Raw genomic sequence first — 21,931 nt, forward strand, 5'->3', positions numbered from 1 at the left:
AACCAGGAGACTGCGGCATACTTCCGCAAATTATACCCACGTCCACACAGAGATGGCACACTGATATGGGAAGGGGACTTTAATTGCACGCTCAACCCTACACTGGACAGATCTGATGACAAGTTCACTCACCCTGCCCCTCCGGCAAGGCCTTTAATACACTGTTGCAAGCATTTAAACTCTATATGGCTGACTCTACGCCCGCTGACCAGGGGATATTCGCATTATAGTGTTCCCCAAGATCTGTACACTAGATTGGATATCTTAACTGAAGAGGACACCTTGGGTGAATTTGAAAGGGCAGATTACAAAGCATGGGTGTTGTCAGATCATGCCCCACTGGGGGTTACATGGGGGGCTCCATCCCCGCAAGAGCATGTATCCCGACATGGAGACTTAAGAGTGAGGCTCAGAGATGGAGCATTCCGGGAACATTTAAGAGAAGGGGGACAGGATTAATTGACACACAACACAGGTAATGTGGCCTCAGCAGGCACATTATGGAAGGACTTCAAAGTGGTGATCATGGGAACTGCAATCGCCAAGGCAAACAGGGTTCAGGCCGCAATAGAGTGGACTTACGTAAAGTGGAAATTAAATTAGAGGCCATGAATAGTCAAAAGGATCTACCCAGCGGGAAGGCCTGTGAGGCCGTCACCCTTCAGCAAGAGTGCTTGGAACACTGGGTTAGATTCGGCATGTTGAGTTATAGGAAATATGTGGAATGGCAGCACGCTGAAGGGGACAAACCAGGACGCTTACTAGCCTGGTTACACAAATTATACAAAAGCAAAACTGAGCGGAGCATGTTCTGGGCGATTGTAGTGAGGAACGGGGAGATCTGCGAGACACAACAGGACATGAACAAATGTTTTTACGACTTTTATAAGGTGCTATACGAGGAGACGTCAGAAACCCAAGAGTCGGAGATAGAAGCTTTAGAGCCGATAGCTCTCCCAAAGCTAGATGCAGAAGCGGTAGACAGTCTTAAAGTCCCCATAACCAAAGAGGAGTTGGAACACACTATAGGAGGGTTGCCGTCGGGTAAGGCTCAAGGTGCGGACGGACTACCTAGTGAGTTCTATAAAGAATACATGGCAGAGATCAAGCCCTCGTTATTGGCAATGCTATTGCTTGACAAAAGCATTTGGCTGCTGTCTTTATGGGAAATCATTGTCCCACTATTGAAGCCCAACAAACCAGACACTGAATGAGGTTCTTACAGACCACTCTCGCTGCTCAACCAAGATGGGAAGATACAGACAGCTCTGATGGCTAACAGCTTGAAGCCAGTGATTCAAAAACTCATACACCCGATTAGTCAGGTTATGTCCAAAATAGGAATATCGCATGCAATTTAAGACGATTGCACCACGTCATTGACCAGACCCAAGATAGCACCCAGCTCATGGCAGTAACCTCGCTGGATGTAGTCAAAGCATTTGACTCAGTCAGATGGCCATGGATACTGGCGGTGTTCAAAGGTTTTGTTTTGGTCCTACATATATTAAATGGTTAAAGTTACTATACAGCAACCTAGTGGCAAGAGTCAAGACAGGCACCACTATATCAGAAACAATGGGGATTAAGTAAAGGTACTAGACAGGGCTGTCCATGGTCTATGTTATTTATTTTGGCCTTGGAGCCGCTAGCGGTATACTTACGGATGGAATATCATGAGGCAGGCATCAAAATACAGGGTAGCACACACTTGATCTCCCTGGATGCGGATGGATATGCTTCTTTACCTACAACACCCAGAGACCAACTTGCAGTATTAACTGGATGTGTTAGAGCGCTATGCGGACCTTTTCAGGATTACAATAAATATACAGAAGTCAAGTTTATTCCCCGTTGCAGGGTACTTGGGAAGACCCCAGAGCGTGTTACCGATCAAATAGGAAATGTACACATTTGGGTTCCTGGGAGTAGACATTTTTCACAACACTAAAGCAGAACACGCACAAAACACGGTAAAGGTGGTGAATGAAATCGAGAATTCTATGAAATTCTGGGCCAAGCTGCCACTTTCATTAATTCAGTGTTCCGAGCCTGCTCTATTTTTTTTACGAACATTCTATATAATATATCTAAGGTCTTCTTTAGGTCACTGAACACTACTTACCGGGGCTTCCTGTGGCACAACTCGGGAGGTAGGATGACGGAGAAATTGCAGAGACCATATGAACAGGGAGGGGTAAAAGTGCCGGATTTTGAGGGGTATTTTGTGGCATGCCAACTCCAGTTTGCTACGCACTGGCTGTCAGACGAACAAACCCAGGACACAGAGTTACAAAAACCGGCATGCACCACATTCTTTTTGAAATAGATGGTGTGGACTATGGCATCACAGGATGCCAAGCCCCCACTGTAGCTGAGGCTAGGTAAGACAATGTGGCAAAGGGTCTGCCGCTTCCTGGGCAAATATATGCTGTACTCGCCCCTAGTTCTCAGCAAGAATGACACAAAAGTAAAAAAATGTGCAGTTCATTTAAATCAAAGGCTTTATTGTGATGGCAGCAGCTACCAGGTGATGCCTGGTGAAAGATTGCGTTGGTGTGTGGTTGCATGATGGACTTGAAAGGTGCTAAAGCGTGCCCTTGCAATGTGGAGGCTTTTACCAGATTTGTTTGAAAGAAACACTCACTGGGCACAAACTGGTTTTGCCAAGCCAGCTGACCGAGATGTCAGCAACAAGAGTTGGACATGTAAAGATGAAGGAGTGGCGAAAACATGAGAGTATCATCATAAGGAAAGAGGAGACACACTGAACTTGAGACCAAGTGGCATTCAAGTAATTGAGCTGTGAGCTAGATTTTATTAATCTTAGGTTTTAAGGTAGCTTATCTATATGTGTCAAGTGATATTTATACTCTGCACATTACCAAAGTAGTGATATTATGGAATCTATCCTTGTCCAAGTGGAGGCAATGGGGACCTAGCCAGGGTGTCTGTAGACCTTAGTCTGTTGGTAGGAAGATAAAGTAGAATGGGGAAGTGTTAAACAGGTTTTCAAAACTCTGGTCTGGTGGAAAAAGGTTTAGGAGGCCAACCTAGCTATAGCGAACAGTGACAACTCTGGGAGCTGTTGCCAAACCAATCAAGGTAGCATGGAGAGTGCAACACAGCGAGTCATCAAGGATTACACTTAGAAAGTTAAGTACGCAAATACTCTTACTTAGTCAAAACACACACTATGAAAAATGTCTAATAACAGGTACTAATTTCACACAATACTAAATAGTAAAATACACATATACAATCACAGTGAGTTAGTGTAAAACATTCAGCTCACCTACCCAAATACCTGAAAAGTAAGGTTGGTGATTAATTATTACACCAACAGTCCACTGGAATATCATCCTGTTATGCAGGGTATGCAGTACCCTGTGGGAGACTGCACCAGCCTTGCCCTCTTGGCAATAGATAACCCAACCTTTTGTATAAGTCCGTACTACACAAGTTGTTAGAGTGACTGAGCAGCCAGGCTCATCTCAGAGGGGTAAATTTAAGCTGTAGTGTTGTAACAGTTTCACAGTGACAAGTATTCAAATAACACTTACACTCAAGGTTTCTTGATTAAATAATTATTAATTTAACAGTCAGTTGAATAAGCCTGCTTTAGAAGGGAGCAAATATGAAACATTTAATATACTTCAGAATACACACTCAGTTTCAATAAATCACTAGATACCTTTTGGGATTGCACACAGACACTTCCTACAAACTCAGGAGACTTCAAAAGTTGGGACACTGTGGACATATCACTGGTACATGCAGAGCAATACTGAGTTTGGTGTCGGGAAGGAAACAGTTTCTCAAACAGGGAAGCACTTTTGAACCCCCCAATGCAATGTAGATTAACCCTTTCCCAGGTACACAAGTAAAGTATGTATGCCTCTTTGGAGGGACAGATCAAAACACAAAGTCAGAGGTTAGCAGAGTCTCAGGTAGCCAGGACAGCCAAGGTCACTTGAGCACAGCCTAGGGGAGCTGAAGGCCTTCGTGAAGGTAAGTAAAAAGTCTTGCGCAATGTTCTAGAGAGTTTGTTGAAAAAGAAATCACTGTTGGGCCAAAAGCTGGGAGGCTTGAGAAAGGCAGAGCTGCAAGTAACTCTATAAAAAGGCAGTAAACGCAAGTCTCAACTGAGAGCAAGCAAACTACACAGCAGGAGGTAAGTACCCCTTAGTTCACAGTACCTTAGGTCTGAAGAAATTGTTTCCAGCTGGCTTCTGTTCCTGTTGTAGGATAGCAGATCTTGTTGTTCATGTGCCTCAGTCATGGGGACAGGAGGGAGGACCTCTGGGGACTCCTGCACTACGATGCGAAGGTTGGCGGCAGCAATGGGCAAAGTTCAGATCAGCAGCACTTCCCAGTTTAAGCTTCTCGCGAATAGCACCCTCGCAGTTCTTGGACACCATTTGGACTTTCCTTGCTTCTAGGGTCTAGCACTCTATTGAGGTGGCACAAGTTTGGTCAGCCCTGCTTCTAGGGAGTCTGCAAGATCTTCCTGGTGCTCGGGTCCTGCTTAAAACGAGGCACTCGATTCTGGCGTTTCTCTCCCTGGCACTCGGTTCCTGTAGTAGCAATGAAAGTACAGCCAGCAACGAGAGGATTTCCAGATGAGTTTGTCTTGGGGTCTATTGGTCCCACCAACCCAAGGGGAGAAATCGTCCTTTGCAGGGCTTCTCTAGTCAAGGCGATTTCAGAGCTTCAGCAGGGCTTCACCGGGCAAACCAACGTTCCAGGAGTTGCAGCAAGCGTCTCTTCCGAGTTCTTTTTTGGATTCCTTCATCCAGTGGTCGGCTGCCTTCCATTCATTTGCAGCCTAGCTGTCACTCACCCAGCAGGGTGGCAGTCCTCCAAGGACAGCCAACCAGCCAATCACCTTTGCGTGCATTCCTGTAACCAAGGAGACTAAGCATAGGGAGATTCGGCAACCTCCCTCGCTATCCTACCCTGCCAGATACACTCGCGTTAGAGGCGGGCTTCACCAGTGAACCCCGCCAAAGACAAAACAAACAAAGGTACCAAACCTGGTTTGGCACGCATAGTAAATCTCAAGAAGGACCTTTACAACAAGAAATGGCAAAAAAAGAAGACTGGGCCATTCTGACGAAATGGGCACCCATGGGTGCTATACTGTAGCGGCGAATACAGCCCGTGGTAAAAAAAGGACAATGGTAGGAAAAAGTAAACCACTGCCACCAGCCATTAATTGCAGAAAGGGTAACATAAAATGTTACATGACAAAGTAGACAAAGGGTATACTAAGTAACCCGTCCAGCACGCTATGGAAGATAGTGTGCGCTGGGTCTACAAAGTTACAAAAAGTAAAGTCAATTACACTTTACTGCTCTTGGAAACCGTTTAACCAAGAGAAGGTATTTAAACCTTTGGAAAATCTGAAAAACTTCCCTGTGCCACTGCACTGAAGGTGCAGTGTGTCACAATGTAAAAAGATGAGGCCTATGGAGTTTGTCAAACTCCAAAACCAAAAGAGACAGTGTTAAAATCAAAGACAAATACATGAGAGAGTGGGGAAAAAGGTCTCCCTCTCCAGGATAAAAATTAAAAGTCCTAAAGTCCAGCAAAAAGGGCTGGGGGGGCTCTAAGGTGGAAGGGAATTAGCACATTTGAGAATTCTCCCTAACACATCCCTAACTTGTAAAGTCATCCCCAAGTTGTATGGGGCCTTGTGCCCAAAAGTCCAAAGTTTCCAATAGTTTTAGGGAGTTGGAAAAAGTTAGGCAGGCCCTGTGGATGTCAAACCTGACTTTTGTAACTGAAGACCTATTCTGGTGAGTAAGACTTCCCAGCTTTTGGGGCTTTCGGCAACAGGTATTGCCAAAGCCAAATACTTGCAAAAGTTTCAAAAGTTATTGAACATTTTAAAAGGGCAGATATAGGGGAGCAGGTACGTACCACTTCAACTTATCCCCCCGTACTCAGATTTCTCTTCAGACTTGGTAGGCCACTGGAGGGCCGCCCGAGGTCTGTTTTCCCACCGTTGGTTCAGGTCGGAGAAGCCCAGGAGCTGTGGGTGCAATGAGAGTTCCCGTTGGTTGCAAGAGCTTGGTGCAACCTCTTTGACAAAAAATGCAGCAGGCACCGGTGCAGGACTCTTCGGGACAGTCGACCAAATGCAAGAACGCCAGTTTTTGGGGACACAGATGTCATGGTCAAATTGGAGTTTGTCAGTCCACTGGATGGTCCAGGAACCCTTCCGAAGACTTCAAATCGACAGGTGTTAGGGAGGTTGTCCTAAAGTCTGAGGAGGATTTGAGCTGTACGTCAGTACAGAGAACCCAGTCAATACATTAGTCCAAAAGAAACTCTTACACACTTGAAGCTATAGAAATATATAAATGTATTTCATATTACACAAGGCAAGGTAAGTAAATACTATTTTAAACTAAACACATAATATAAAACAATAGCAACACTTTTTCAGGTGATGGCTTAAATAGCAGTGGCACGCACCCACAATTGTTCGAACAACATTTAGTTATAAAGTCACTCGGACAAGTGTCTGTTGGAATAAAATAAAAATAAAGGTTATTCAACACCAAAAACAGCAATTTATAACTTAGTAAGACTTGTAAAGGATCCTAGCACTTTAGCAGTCCATTCCATAACTAGGTTCAGTGTTCTCCAAAGTCAGTTGAGGAGGGATGCAAAAGTCAGGTAACTGTAGAAAAGGCAAAGGTTCCTCAGGATACTTAGTCCATTTTAAGAGAAATGTAGTAGTGGTAGAAGAAAAAGTTAGTAGGGGCCTTGTAAAGGACTCCCTAGGACCCCACAAGCTGTTAGGCTTGGCCAAAGGATATGGGTGAACACCCAGTATCGCACTCCAGTCACACTGGAGTGACTATTCGGCTTGAGGCAAGTACGATTTGAAGAAAATGCAGAGAGACTCTGGAAGGGATGTCGCAGCAGCAGTCGTGTGAAAGCACCCTCAGCAAGGCTTTCTTCAATCTCCAGTCTGTGGTTTTGGAACCTTTTGATCGGTTCCAACAGTGACCGGTTACCGCCTGGTCGATCCTGCACTCTGGTGAGGGGACCTTGAGGAGTGGGATTGTGTCTCTGAAGATGGCTCGATCTGCAATTCGTCTTATGGCAAGTTGGTCCCACCAGCCAGAGGGAAGGTGTCGTCCTCTTCGGAACTCTGTCGATAAAATACGTGGTCAGGACAGCAGTTGTCTCGCCATGGTTACTGGAAGGGTCTGCCCACGCCTCTGGACAGCCGCCCACCCCCTTCTGTAAACTGAAGCCAACCAATCAGTACAGCCAGCCCCCCCACAGACAAAGGAGAAAGGGCATGCTAGTTATACCCTGAGTACTCCACATAAGACGGTGTATGCTAATCTCTCATAAGGTAAAGTTTTAGGAAGGATACAAAGTATCCCCTTGTTAGGGAGAATTCTCTCTTTAGGCTGAATTTCCTAACCTAGCGAGTCCCCCAGCAGCTTTTCTGGAGTTTTTTAATCCTGCCAAGAGTGAGACTCTTTCTCCCATTCTTGGACATGATTTATGGTGTTCCTTTGACTGTTAATGTGTTTTATGGGCTATGGGGTCCTTTACTCCATAGGGTCTCATGTGTTTTTACTATGTGTGTTACACAGCACCCTCCGTGCAGTAACACAGGGGTGTCATAGTGACACCCCACCATAGACTCCATACCCTGGGACTGACTACTGTCTCCCAGGGCATGTAAAGTCACCATTGGCTTTACTAGTCTCAAATTATTAACAGAAACCAGTACAAACCATCATATTTTGGACATACTGGTCGGGGCAATTCGATTGCCCCGGGGTCTGTTAGTCGAGGGGGCATGTCTCCGTCCCCCATGATCGAGTTTTGGCTGGTGGCAGTGGAAACTACTTTTTATATTCGACCGTGAATATTTCCCTATGGGATTTTCCCATTGTTCGAGGCTACCAACTTTAATTATTTAATTCTCATAGCCTCGAACATACCGCCGGTTTATTTAATTAATATTAATTCGCCGGTTGGTATTTTTTGCCAAGACTCGATTCTAAAATGGCATTTGTGTTCTCTTCTGTGACTCCAACCCAAGTCGAGCCCTTTGTTCCACTTTTTGGCGGGCTTCTCCACAGAAGCCTCCAAAAGTGGTGCCACTCTGTCTGGGTACCACAGGGGGTGTGGGAGGGGTTTTAGGCACCCTGGACTGAGTTACCTTGGTAACTCAAGTCGCACTCTTGTGTGATTGGCCCAAGTGGTGAGCCGGCCGGCTCACCACTTAGCATGTTTGATTGACAGCTAGGCTGAGTGAATGGGGGTATGCGGCATAAAAGCAGGTCTTTGGGGACTGGAACTTCAGAAGTCGCCACAGGACCTGAGAATCCGACGAGGGAGAAGCTGAGCCGACCTACCACGACGACACCACCGGTGGAGCCCTGCGGAACCGACTCACCACTTCCCGACGACAGAGAAGATCTACCGGCTGGAGAGGCTTCTTCCCCTGACTGGTGGGCACAACCAGTTTACCTTCTTCTCTTCGCACCCCAGACCGGTTTGTGGTTGAATTGCCCGTGCCAAGCACCCCGGCAGCCGGATAGCCACTTACCACTGGACCGCGAATCAACGGACCGCTCCTTGTACCCGAGAAACTCTGCGGCTGGTTTCTTCCCTGGCAGTGCAACGGAGTCCTGTCTTCCTCCCCGACGAGATCCTCTCTTCCCCCGGACGAAGCACTGACTTGCATCCGCTGCCAGGAACAACTGCCCCCGCTGGAGTATTCTCACCACTTTAAGGTACTGTGTCCGCCAGGCCTCCCTTTCTAAAGATTGCTACAAGGTAATAATAACCCCTTAACCTTCTGGACTGGGCTGGCCGCCTTGACCCTCTAACTGGTCCCTTTCTTTGGTCCAACTCCTTTTTGAACCGTTACAAGACTTTTGTGCACTGCAACCGTGTGACCTTGGACACATTTCGTTTTGATCCTCTTAAAGCGGATCCGGCCTACTGACTCTGAATTCACGGTGTTACTTTGCCTTCCTCTCTTGTTGTGTTCGTGAAAAAGTGTTGGGATCTGTTTAAATGTTATCTCTGCTTTTCTCTCCCTTTTTAAAACGAATTATTAGAGTGCCATCTACGTTAAGCGTTCACCGCTGTCTGAAAATAAGTGGGGCTTTACTTAAGACTTGTCTAATATTCTTTTAAGGGATTGTATATCTTTTAGTGACCGTGTTTTTGAATTGCTTACTATTAGTGCCTGTGTGTTTTTCTAGATGTGGTTTTAAATAAATAATTATATCTTTTACACCAAGCCCTGGTCAGTGTTTACTTGTTCTATTGTGTTCTCTTGACCTATTGTGAATACTCTGTACACTGCCTAACTCTTCTTGAGGGAAGTCTGAATGCTCAGCCACAGCTACCAAGTGAATCTGTGTGGTACAGACTGCTACCAAGTGGGTTTACTGCCAAACACCCGTAGTCCTAAATCTTTTGCAGTGGTCCCAGATGGAACTGCACAGGTTTCTGCCTAACACCCCTCTTTCCTTAAGAACAGTAGTTCTTAGGGAAAATGAAAGAATATAAAAGGAGAACCCAAAGGTTTCCCAGCACTGCAAAAGCGAAACACAGATGCAAGACTCCATCATATAAGAGGTAAAACATAAAGAACAAAGTTCCCATGGCTGGAGCATGTAAGAATGAATGGGGGTGGGGGGTTCCCTCATCCAGGAGAACAAGAAAAAGGTCCTAAAGTCCAGCAAAAAGGGCTGGTGGGCTCACTAGGAGAGTGGATTAAATGTAAAACGGATAAATCTCCCTAACAAGTACCAAGAAAAAGTTGAGAATGGTTGTTTCCAACACTGCTGCGGGTGAAAGCGCTGGTGAAGGTCTTCTAGGATCACTAGCTGACAGGGCTCCAGCAGAATTGCAGCAAAGGTTGGTTGCCAGGTCTCCTCAGGACAGGTCTTCTGAAGTCTTCACTGCAGGATCTGAGGAATTGCTGCAGGAATTCTCTTCTTACAGAAACTCAGGTGAGCATCGAACCTCAGCCCAACCAATGGAAATCTCCACCTCACATACACCCCAGCAGTGGTCCAATCGGAACCAATGTTGGTGAAACTTATGCATACACCCCAGGACATAATGAAACCATTTTGTGTATTGGGACCAGCCAGTCCTAAGCCACTTCCTGGCTTTCAAACACACACGGCATGCAGTAGCCTGCAAAATGCCAGGCTTCCCAGGGCAAATGCATGACCATGAAAGGATTTTCCTGACTCAAGAAGGCAGGAAGAAGGCAAAAATGTTTAGTACAATAGCCACTATTAGTAGCCGAACTCAAAAAAGCTAACAAAAGTGCAGTAAAAAGTATGAAAAAGTAACTGGTGCTATCAGTTAGTCTTTAGGCACATCTAAAAGAAAACAAAAAATCCTGTGAAGGAAGACTAGGGCATACAAAAGAAACCCCATTGCACTGCATTGTGCAAAGTAAAATTGTACCCAAACAGATAACCAAAACAAAGGACTATGGGAAACAGTTTCCCAGTACTGACAGTCTGAAGGACTGGTCAATTTCAAAGTAACATAAGAGCAAAAGGTTGTTCACTGCAAAACATCAGGACAAAGTGCAAAACAAGTTAAAAATGTGGGGGCCCATAAAATATGGAGGAAAAGAGGCTCGAAGAGAAAACATTCCGAACAGGAAGCAATAAAGGGATAGAAGGACAAAGGGGGTTGAATTAGAGGACACACGTTTAATGGGGGTAATGGTAAAGGAGCATGTTTGTATTAGTGGGGAAGCATACACTTGATCACCAGCTTGATTCTAGATCATTAAGAAAATTATAAAAAAGTGTGTAGCTTGTATAAAGCAAAGCTTTTACATGGTGAAGTTGTCTAGACCCGGAGATGCATGGTCCAGTTTTAAGATGTTCCTTTTGAATATCTACAGGAACAATACATTTAGAATGTGTATCGCTAAACCCACCCAAAGGTCATGTATTCCTTTGTACTACGTTGCCTATGAGAATCACATCCTACTATTCAGAGCACGTTTCTGCACATTTAAAAAATGTTGTGCTTTGAAAAGCATTCATCTAATGCTTTTTAACACAGAGCATAATGAGAGCAAGCAAATGGCACTGGTGTAAGGTATAAATCACACCAACATAACTGATTAAAAGGCATGTAATGCCAAACACATTCCCATAAATGTCAACCATAACAATACCAAAAACTTTACTACCAGCCACAAGCACGGAGCAAGATATCTTCATAATACATTTATTGCTGTGGGGAGGTTGCGACATACGTGCTATTTTTGACAAAGGATACAACATACACCTTTCCCACGTCCACTGAAAAACATTTACCACTATTCAGAATTGATCCCCCTCCTCCATTATGCTGTTAACTTAGTGTCACACTCACCACTCTTGACACCAATGGACGAACCCAGGGCTTCGAACTGCTCCGAGATCTGGAACGCCAACTCACGGGTAGGGGTCAGCACCAGGGCAAAAAGTCTTTGAGGGGCTTCAAGCAGATGCTGCAAGATGGGCAGGGCAAAAGCACCAGTCTTCCCCGAGCCAGTCTCAGCCAGGCCAATAATATCGCGCCCTGAAGGAATTAAAGCAAGAGATGAGATGCCAACCAACGCCCTCAAAAGTCACATTCATAGTTGTACAAGCCATTTTAATCCTACTATTTGAAGTAGGTATTAAAGTTCTTTTTATGGAGCAAAAAAGTAAGTTCCATTCCCAAATGGAGACCTTTATAAGTAAGGAAACTATTTTTGAACTAAAAAACAAATGTTTGAAACTGGCATTAAAAGAAATTCATTTTTACCTCATTGAATCAGGCAATAATAGGCGTTTCTTCATGTGGCACTGTGTGCTCTACTTTTCAAAACATGTCCATGGAGCTGTGTGAGTGAAAGCACAGAGACAAGGGCACGTGTTTCATTTTCCTATTTTTTTGTTGGGAGTATTTTTATTCACTATCTTTTTGTGATTACTTGCCAATTTCCTTTAGGAACTCCCCATTTACAGTTGATATGCAAGTCTATAAAGCAGCTGGCAGAATTTGAAGGAAACAACCTTTTAAAAAGCAAATTAGTCAGTGTTGAGTGAAGGCAAACACAGAAACAGATAGGTTTTTGCCGTTAGCAAGATTTTCTACAATTCCACTGGTAATAACCGAATATTCATGTTTTTTCAGGCAACTTAACCGGACTCTCACAAAAGTAGTATCGCTAATATGTTTGGCTTCATTTTTATGGCGAGGGGGCTAATCAATTACAGCTTGCACACACCTTAGCACACAAAGGAGGGTACACCCAGTATAGCCATTGAAAAACACTCTAAAGTGAAGCAATAAGAAAAATGTATCAACAACTATCTATGTAGCTTTTTTGGAGAAAAAAAATGTAAAAGTGTCAGAAAAAGAAAAGTATTAGCTGGATATGTTTGCACTTTTAAGGCAATGGCTTCTGTGAATATTGAAAAAAGCAATGCACTGCTACATTCCCCTGACTCTTCCAGTTAGGAAATCACACATTTTTCATAATGTTTCACAAAACAAGCAAAACCACAAGCCAAAAACTAAGCCATGGTACACAGGAGTTTTATGCTGACGGCCCCAAACAGACGTACTTGGCATTTGAAAATATGGAAAACGAATGTGGTGAAGAATGGCAAAGAGGCATTTTTTTAAAAGAGCATAGGCATACCTTTTGAAGGATAGGCGATTTGCCCAGTTTACAAAAGTGTAGTGCCTAAAGCAGTGACTAAATATAGGTCACATATGGGAAATGAAAGGATTGTTTAACAAAGTGTAGTAGGAAATGTATGAAAACGTTAATCAAAACCAAGAGAAAAGAACAAATGTCCTGCCTTCACACATTCCCACACGTGTCCCGATAAAGATGGTACCTCACAAGTGTGGGTGCACTGACCTGGGAGGAAAAGGCTAAACCACTGGTATATCAAACGCCCTGGGGAAGAAGACTGGATTTGGGTTTGTGGACAACCCACAGATTTGGCCCTGGGGTGTCGCAGCCACCAAGGAAAACCAGCAACCGCAAGCATTTCTGAAAAGAAGACACGAATCCAAACAGGTGTGACCTGCACAAATCACCCTAGAATGTATTACTCACAAGTCCTGGCAAAGTCCGAAATGTAGGGGGAAAAAATACAATTTTCAGACAATTACCACCAGGAATAAACCGAAAAATACCAGCAACACCACATGTACTACGTTTCCACGTTCCCACAGGTGTCCTGACGAAAGCGGTACCCTACATGTGTGAGTGCGCTTACCTGGGCGGAAAAGAAAAGGGTCGACTGTCCCCAAGTCCAGCAGCAGTCCCAGGGAGCCCCGACAGGATCACCATCCCTCCCTGGAGGGAAAAGATGTAAGGTGGCACCGCCAGAGCTCCAGGATGGCCGGGGGTGCTGCCCACGGACTGGGGCGCCTGTCTCAAATGTAGGTCGACCGTCCACAAGTCGAGCTGTGGTACATGGAAGCCCCGCAGGGACCGCCATCCCTCTCCGGAAAAGCTGTAAGGCAGTCCAGCCAGAGCTCTAGGACAGCTGGGGGTGATGTCCCCGGCCTTGAGCGCCTGTCTCCCATGTGGGTGGGCTACTAAACATTGGACTGCAAAACTATGCGAGTACGATCACTAGCTGCACCATTGCTGTACCACCTCCATTCTGTGTCTAGGCGAGGATGATTACTATTACGTGTAGCCTAATGCGTCCCTCAAGTATTCGCGCCTAGCGTGCCTTAGTAAACTGTCTTAATTGAATTCGCCTTATGTACACTGAAAATACTCTTGGAATGCCACAGCGTCTCCACGCCCTTACAAGTGCAGGACCCCCCTCAGCGAACATCTAGCTTGGCCTCATATCACAACACCTGTAGCCCCCTAACTGCCTCACCGGGCCATGTGTTGTGTGCCTATCGGTTAACAGATGTTCGATTATAATTACAATCCATCTATATAATTGACCCCAGCCTATTCGTAACTTTTGCAACTGTCATTGCGCTACCATTTACCTCATCTAGACAAATCTGGAACTAGCCTATTATTTCCACTTGTATTAATAGTACTAGTGATTATTGTGTGCCCCATCTAGACAAAGTGGAACTAGCCTACTTCTACTAACTGTATTGATGATTACTGTGTGCACCACCTAGACAGAAATGGAACCAGCCTATTTGTATTTTTGTGTGCCCCATCTAGACAAAGTGAAACTAGCCAATTTTTCTATCTGTATTAATAGCACTAGTGATTGTGTGCCTCACCTAGTCAAAAGAAGATCTAGCCTACTTCTACTAATTGTATTGATGATTACTGAACCAGCCTATTTGTATTAATTGCATTAGTGATTATTGTGCACCCCATCTAGACATGGTGGAACTAGTCTATTTTTCTATTTGCATTAAGCGCATCAATGATTATTGTGTGCCCCTTCCAGACAAAAGTTGAACCAGCCTTTCTTCTTAAGAATTGATCCAGTGACCATTGCGCACCCCACTTAGACAAGTCCACTAGACCAGTCTAGTCTAACTGCCCATACTCACAAGGTGCACGCAATCTAGAGCATTTCTTAATTTAGATCAAGGCATAACCAAAGCTACATTACATCATGCGCATCATAGTCTATAGCCTTTGCGCTCTTATAACTCTGTTGCTAATTACCCACCTATCGCTTTGCATTAGCCACCTAACAACGAAAGAGAGAACCCGACCAAACCTGGCCAACAGACTACTAAACAGACCAATCACCATGGATCACCCAGCATTGAGTCTACAGAGCCTGCTTCAAAGTAATCCTTGCAGCCTAGCCTCTAGAAATTCTAGACTCGGATCGAGACTAACCAGGCTTTACGAACCTCTTACTAGATCCTTACCCTCAGCCAACAAAAGAACTAATAGCCAGAAGGAAATGATCACTAATCCCAATATCATGAGGACCCAACCACTAAAATAAAACCTACTCACATTCATGCCACTGCAGCGGTCCTCCCAAAGGAGCGCTAATAAATGCCAGATCCCCGACTGCTCACGCCACTGAGATCGCTGACCTGATATTGGCTGACAACCTGGACTTTCTTGCTATTACAGAGTCTTGGCTGTATAAAGCAGCAGGTCCTCTGCTCATTAGCAATCCCTGATGGCTATACCATACTGAGACAGGACAGACAAGATGTGAGGCGGCGGCATTGCCATCATCACAAAATCAAGCCTAGCTATGAGAATTACTCCCTCCCTAGTTACCGACTCATGGGAAGTGCTCACAGCCAAATATCTGCTACTTAACTCCCAGACACTTACAATACACCTTATCTATAGACCCCCTGGCCCTATTGGAACATTTGAGGAAGATATCAACACCTTATTTTCCAATAATCTTGAAAAAAAGAAAAAAAAAATCACTTCTCAACTACTTGTCCTAGGGGACTTCAACTTGGGTTTTAATGATCCTCTAGACAAACATGGCACCCCCATTGCCAGCACCCTCTCCGAGTTTGGTATAACCCATAAAATGACTGAACCCACACATCAAAAGGGAGAATTCTTTATTGGGTGGCGGACTATAACTGTACTGCCAACATCACAACTATTTCCCCACAACTATGAACAGATTATTTCCTCTTGTCCTTTGAACTCTCCACTACCAGACCACTACCCCCCCCAGTCCCCACAACTATGTCTAACCAGGAATCAAAAGAGTATCACAGCGGACAAAGTGATTCCTGCCATCCTACATACCCTCAACCAGCTGGCCGATCACTTAGACCCAGAAACGCTTGTTGAGAAGTACAACAACATTATGTTAACTACAATCGACAATATTGCCCTTTATGAAATTTAGACCAAGCAAACCCAAATCCCATCTAAACAAATGGTTAACCCCCAATTAAAGGATCTACGACAACTAAAGAGGAGTTGTGAAACCTCGTGGAGGCTACACTCTTCTGAAGACAATACCACTAAACTAAGGGAAAACTCTTCTCACTATAAAAAGTAAATCTACCTGGACAAGCGTAATTCATATAACAAGCGTATATCCAATGCTAATTCCAGCATTTACTACCTTAAGGAATTAGAGTCCCCAATCCCTACTCCTGATACCTGCACCAAAGATAAAACATGGTGCTCAGATATACAACAGGCACTATCCAATAAAGTAACTTTACTTCAAAATAAAATAGCTATAAAAAAAGCCACACTATCACCTGTCCCAATCCAACAATAATACCAACGACCCCCCTTTGAAGGAACATGACTATAGCCTGCTTCAAATTCACCAAAACCTACATTTTTGAGGTTGAGAAAGTTATCCTCTCACTCAAGCCATCCAACTGCCAGGGCGACCTCTGCCCAGCCCAGCTCATAAAAGATGCTGCAAAAGAACTTTCCCCCGTTTGTCTCCAAACATATCAATGCTTCATTTGCATCTGGCACTGTCCCTACCAACTTGAAACAATCCTGGGTGTTGCCTTTTCTAAAAAAGCAAACTCCACTCATACCCACAAGTTACCATCCTATCACGACAGTTCCATTTCTGTTAAAAATCCTAGACAAGATCGCCTACAATCAAAAAAAAAAATTCCTAGAACTACATAAGCTCTTAAGAGCGCGACAATCAGGATTCCGACCTCAACATGGGATGGAGACTGCCCTCATTGATCTGAAGGCACAAACTGATGAGCTACGAGATAAAGGGAAAACAGCCCTTCTCGTATTGCTCAACCTCTCGGCTGCATTCGACCTTGTAAACCACAAGGTCTTATGCAGCCACCTAGACTCGGCCGCCAACTTTTCCAAAGAGGCTATAATGTGGATTGAGTCTTTCCTAAGCGACAGGACCATGAGGGTGTTCTCCCCATCAGCAGCAGACCAGACCCCTATTACATGCGGTGTACCACAGGGTTCTTGCGTCTCCCCCACCCTATACAATATATTTACTAAGCCCCTTTTTGAGGATCTGGATCTTCTTGGTATTCTTTGATGGTCGGGGCAGATTCCACCGGCTTTGGGCACCTATCTCCCATGTGGGTTGACCATCCACAAGTCCAGCAGCAGTCCCAGGGAGCCCCGGCAGGGTCCCCCATCCCTGCCCAGAGGGAAACGCTGTAGCCCAGCCAGAGTTCTAGGACAGAGAGGGGTGCAGCCCCCGGCCTCCTGTCTCCTGTCTCCAATGTCAGTCGACCAAAAGTCCAGGGGCACCGGCAGGGTCCCCATCCCTCCCTGGAAGGAAAATCTGTAATGCAGCCAGGCCAGAGCTCCAGGATGGTCGTGGGTGATGTTCCTGGCCTTCGGCGTCTGCCTTGCATGTGGGTTGCTTGCGCGCGCCCCCCCCCCCGCGCGCCGCCCCCCCCGCACCCCCCTAGACCAGCAGCAGTCATGGGGCAACCAGGCCGGGTCCCCATCCCTCCCCAAAGGAAAAAGCTGTAACGCAGCATGCTCAAAAAGCCCCAGGACAGCCAGGGGTGCTGCCCCCGGCCTTGGGCGCCTGTCCCGAATGTGGGTCGGCCATTCCCACGATCCAGCTGCAGTCCCACGGAGCCCAGGCAAGGTCCCCCATCCCTCCCCGCAGAAAAAAAACTAATACAGCCCAGCCAGAGCTCCAGGATGGCTGTGTGTGCTGCCCCCGGCCTTGGGTGCCTGTCCCCAATGTGGTTCGACCGTCCCCAAGTCCTGCAGCAGTCATAGGGAGACCCGGCAGGGTCCCCATCCCTGCCCAGAAGGAAAGGCTGAAACGCAGCCCAGCCAGAGTTCCAGGGCAGCCGGGGGTGCTGCCCCAAACCTTGGCGCCTGTCTCCTATGTGGGTTGACCATCCCCAAGCCCAGCAGTGGTCCCAGGGAGCACGCAAAGGTTCACATCCCTCCCCAGAGGGAAAAGCTGTAACATAGCCAGGCCAGAGTTGCAGGATGGTCGGGGGCGATGTCCCCATCCTTCGGTGCCCTTCTACCATGTGGGTAGACGATTGCCAAGTCCAGCAGCAGTCCCAAGGAGCCCCAGCTGTGGTCCCAGGAAGCCCCAGCTGTGGTCCCCATCCCTCCCTGGAGGGCAAAGCAATAATGCAGCATGGCCAGAGCTCCAGGGCAGCTGGGGATACTGCCCCGGCTTTGGGCACCCGTCTCCCATGTGGGTCAAGAAAGGTTGTAATACAGTACAGCCAGAGCTCAAGTGCGGCCGGGAGTGCTGCCCCCGTACTTGGGCGTCTGCCTCGCACGTGGGTCGACCCCTCCCTCCCCCAGCCCAGCGAAGGTGCCAGGGAGGTCCCCCCCCCACACACAGTGCCCATTCCTCCGTAGGGGGAAACGCTCTAAGGAGGCCCTGCCAGAGATCCAGGACGGCCAGGTGCACTGCGACAGGCGAAACAGCCCCCCAAACCCCAAAATCTTTCCCCTGGTGGCTTAGTGCTCCTTACTGCTTCCCAGGGTTGGCAAAATGGGACCAGACCCTCAATTGTGCCCCCCAGGGAAGCAGAAAGGATCTCCCCCGCCATGGGAGGATTCATGAGGGGGGGGTGGCCATACATAGATAGGGCCAGCCCCCTGATGCCTCCTAGTGTGTCTGTGGCAACATTGCCCTATGTTGTTTTGCCTCCCTTGGGGACAAATGGGGGCAAAACGGCAATAATTAGCCCCAAAGAAGGCAAAACAGCATTATGCTGTCATTTTTTGAGGGCGGGGACGTAATGGCCTGGGTAGGGGCAGGGGGAGGGGTCTGTTATGCTCACCTGGTATCCACGGGGACGTCACCCAGCCATAGGGACTCTGGTATCCTTCTCTGCGGTTCCCAGGTGTGACCAGCAGGGAAGTTCTGCCTGGAATACAGGTGGGCAATGTTCAAGACTGGGCAACTGGGATAAGCAGCCCCCCACCACCCCGTATGCCCGCAGCCCCTCTGGACCGCTCCTCACTTTGTTGTTAATTCAGGTGTGCTCTCCGTCCTGCCTTCTTGGCAGGGGTGCGTTGTCCTTTGTAGGCGAATGCGATCTACTTACTTCACCGATGCCGGCCTGCTTTGAGTCTTTCAGGTAGGTCTTATTGCTGTTGTATATTGTTGTTATTCTTGCATGCCTTTCTTGGTTTAATAAATGTCTCTTTCTCTTCCTTAGGTGCACGGAAGTCCAATGTGATGCATTGGCTGAATTGGGTCTCGCCGGTAAATGATGGCGTATAAAGAGCGCTATGATGCGGCAAGTAGGCGCTATGATGCCTTGCCTTTGCTAACCTGTTGTCTTTTCTTTCCCATCGATCGCGGTGCTCACCCAGTGTATGAAATCCCGAGGCGATGCTGGTCGAGGGGCGACTTGCGAGGTAAGCTTTTCGGCACAATTTGTTACATTGTAAAAGTGTCTAATGTCTTGTTTCTTCCTTTTTTGCAGATCCGTCGGTGCGGGAGACGCGCAGATCCTAGGATGCTGTTCGCAGGAGCTGTGGGCAGCTAACGACGAAAATTACAGGTAAGCTGCTGCTGCTGCTGCTGCGAACAATGTCCTCTTGTCTCTTTACAGATTCTGTTCTTCCGAGGTTCGCGGGTACAGCGGAACACGATGAGCGTCACGTTGCAGGATTGCAAAGTAACGCAAAGCGTGTTATCCAAGTCGGGTGTGGTTTAAATAGCTTCAAGAAAGTAGTCCAGGTAAAGTAGTTCCTAGGCTACCACACCCAAAACACTATACCGCATAGCTTGGTTCCAAGGAGCCAAGCTATGTAGATGCCTCCATGTTGGCTGTCACTTGAAATAAAGTAGTTCCCTAAACACAAGTCTTTATTAAGTATGAGACTGACCCCAAGAGGGCCTAGGCAAAGGATGCCTAAGTTTGTTGGAGACCCGAGCCAAGACCCCCTCCTGGCCCATGGGCTTGCCAGGGGGGTTTCTGGATGTGGGTCGTGACAGCGTCAGAGCCCATGGAGCCCACCTCCAAGATTATATTTCAATTTTACCCCGCTACTGTTAAGCAAAGTTTGCATGCAGTACCCTTTGGGACCACTACACAAAACTATGACTACAGGTGTAAGCAAAACCAACCTTTGGTATAAGTCTGTACTACACAGTTTTTGGTAGCGGAGCTGAGCAGCCAGGCTTATCTCCAGAGGGAATGTGAGCTGTAATGATGTTACACAGAGGTCTACAATCACAGGTGTTCAAATAAACTCTACACTCAAGGTTTCTTTGTTAAACACTTAAAGGGCATAGGTTATCAGAATATAGAAAGAATACAGTTATTTCTTAGACAATGCAGATATTTTGAGTTCACCAGAAGAGTCCATTCAAATTCAATAGGCTAGGCCAAAGCCAATGGGCTAAAGTCTTGGATATGATAAAGCAGTTCTGGTAGATAAACAGAAAAGTCTCTGCCAAAGTTCTCAGGAATAGTTTGTAAAAAGAAGAATATGTTGGGTCACAAGCTGATTAGGCCTGTGAGTTGGGAAAGTTTCAAGCACTTTCACTGCGAGAGGCAAGTACTCAGTCTGGTTTTACAGTACCTTTACAAATGAAGAAAAAGGTGCAGCTGGTGACCTCTGTTCCGGGCAGTTCCTGCAGATGTCGCTGTTCCTGGGCCTCAGTCGCGGGGACAAGAGGGAGGACGTCGGGAAACTCCTGCACTGGGACTGGTCAAAAAGCTGGCAACTGGCAAATCTTCAAATCCGGTAACTGTAGTCAAGCACACAAGCTGATGTCTCTCTCCCTGGTTATTTGGTGTCCTGCAACACTGAGGAAAATACAACCAGCTCTGGGAATGGTATCCAGGTGGCTTAGTGTTGAGTCGATTGGTCCCACCAACTCAAAGGGAGAAGTCGTCCTTGCAGGGCTTCTCTGTCGAGATGAACTTAGCGATTCGGACCTGTAGCAGGGCTTCACCGGGCATACCAACAGTACAGGAGTTGCAGCAGCCGTCCTCTTCAAGAGCGTCTTCGTTTCTTTCGTTCCAGTGATCGACTCTGCCTTCCAAGCCAAGAGACTCACCTTTTATTCAGTTCTCTCCCATTCATTCCAGCCTAGCTGTCACTCACCCAGCAGGGTGGCTGTCCTAGCCGGACAGCCAGCCAGCCAGCCAGCCAGCCAGCCAATCACCACGGAGTGCATTTGGGTCTCCTAGGAGACTAAGCGCAGTGAGTTTCGGGCCCTCCCTCACTTCCTGCCCACCCCGGACAGGCGAATGAACAAAGAATCCAAACCAAGTTTGGCGCGCAGAGCAAACTATAGAAGGACCATTCCCAAAAAAAAAAATTCAGTCGAAAAAAGAAGACCGGGACCTGTTTTTACAGAGGGGGCTCAGACACCATCTTGAAAAACATGGATCCCGCGATTTAATGCTACCGGTGTTCGCGATCGGGAAAAACCATGGTAGTTCATTGTAAAACTACCACCACCAGCCATTCAGGTAGCATTTGACTGCTACATGATTATCTAGACACAGGGGATACTAAGTAACCCCTCCAGCACTCTATTGTAAGATGGGCTGTGCTGGGGCTAGTAATTTAAAAAGACTAGTAAAGTCAATTTCACTTTACTTACTCTGGGAAACAGTAGTTTATCCCAGAGAAGGCATTTATACCTTGGGGAAGCCCGACAAGGTTTCCCTGTGCCACTGCACTGAGGGTGCAGTATGACACAAATGAAAAGATGATGCCTATGGAGTTGTCTAAAACTCCATAACCAAAGAAAACACAAGAGTAAAATACATTTCAAAAACACATGAGTGGGAAAAAGGGTCACACTCTATCCAGGTAAGAAATCAAGTCCCCAAAATCCGGCAAAGTTGCTGGGGGTCTCTAAGGTGAAGGGAATTAGCACATGTTTTGAGAATTCTCCCTAACAGCCTCCCCCCAGGGAAACAAAGGGTCTGCCCATCCTTGGTGGACCGCGGCAATCCTAGTGGGGCTGGCCCTCAGGCACAGGCCAGCCTCCCGATACTCCCA

General features: G+C 46.6%; 1 protein-coding gene across 1 annotated transcript in view; it reads right to left on the reverse strand.

Moving 5' to 3' along the window:
- Positions 1–21,931, reverse strand: part of DDX47 (DEAD-box helicase 47) — a 413,891-nt gene that overhangs the window by 318,917 nt on the left and 73,043 nt on the right. Inside the window, exon 3 of the mRNA XM_069654450.1 lies at positions 11,410–11,598. Coding sequence (XP_069510551.1) covers positions 11,410–11,598 — 189 coding nt within the window. The remainder of the gene's footprint in view (positions 1–11,409; positions 11,599–21,931) is intronic.

This window comes from Ambystoma mexicanum, chromosome 3q, assembly GCF_040938575.1.
Source record: "Ambystoma mexicanum isolate Mex_15411 chromosome 3q, UKY_AmexF1_1, whole genome shotgun sequence".
NCBI classification, from domain to species: domain Eukaryota; kingdom Metazoa; phylum Chordata; class Amphibia; order Caudata; family Ambystomatidae; genus Ambystoma; species Ambystoma mexicanum.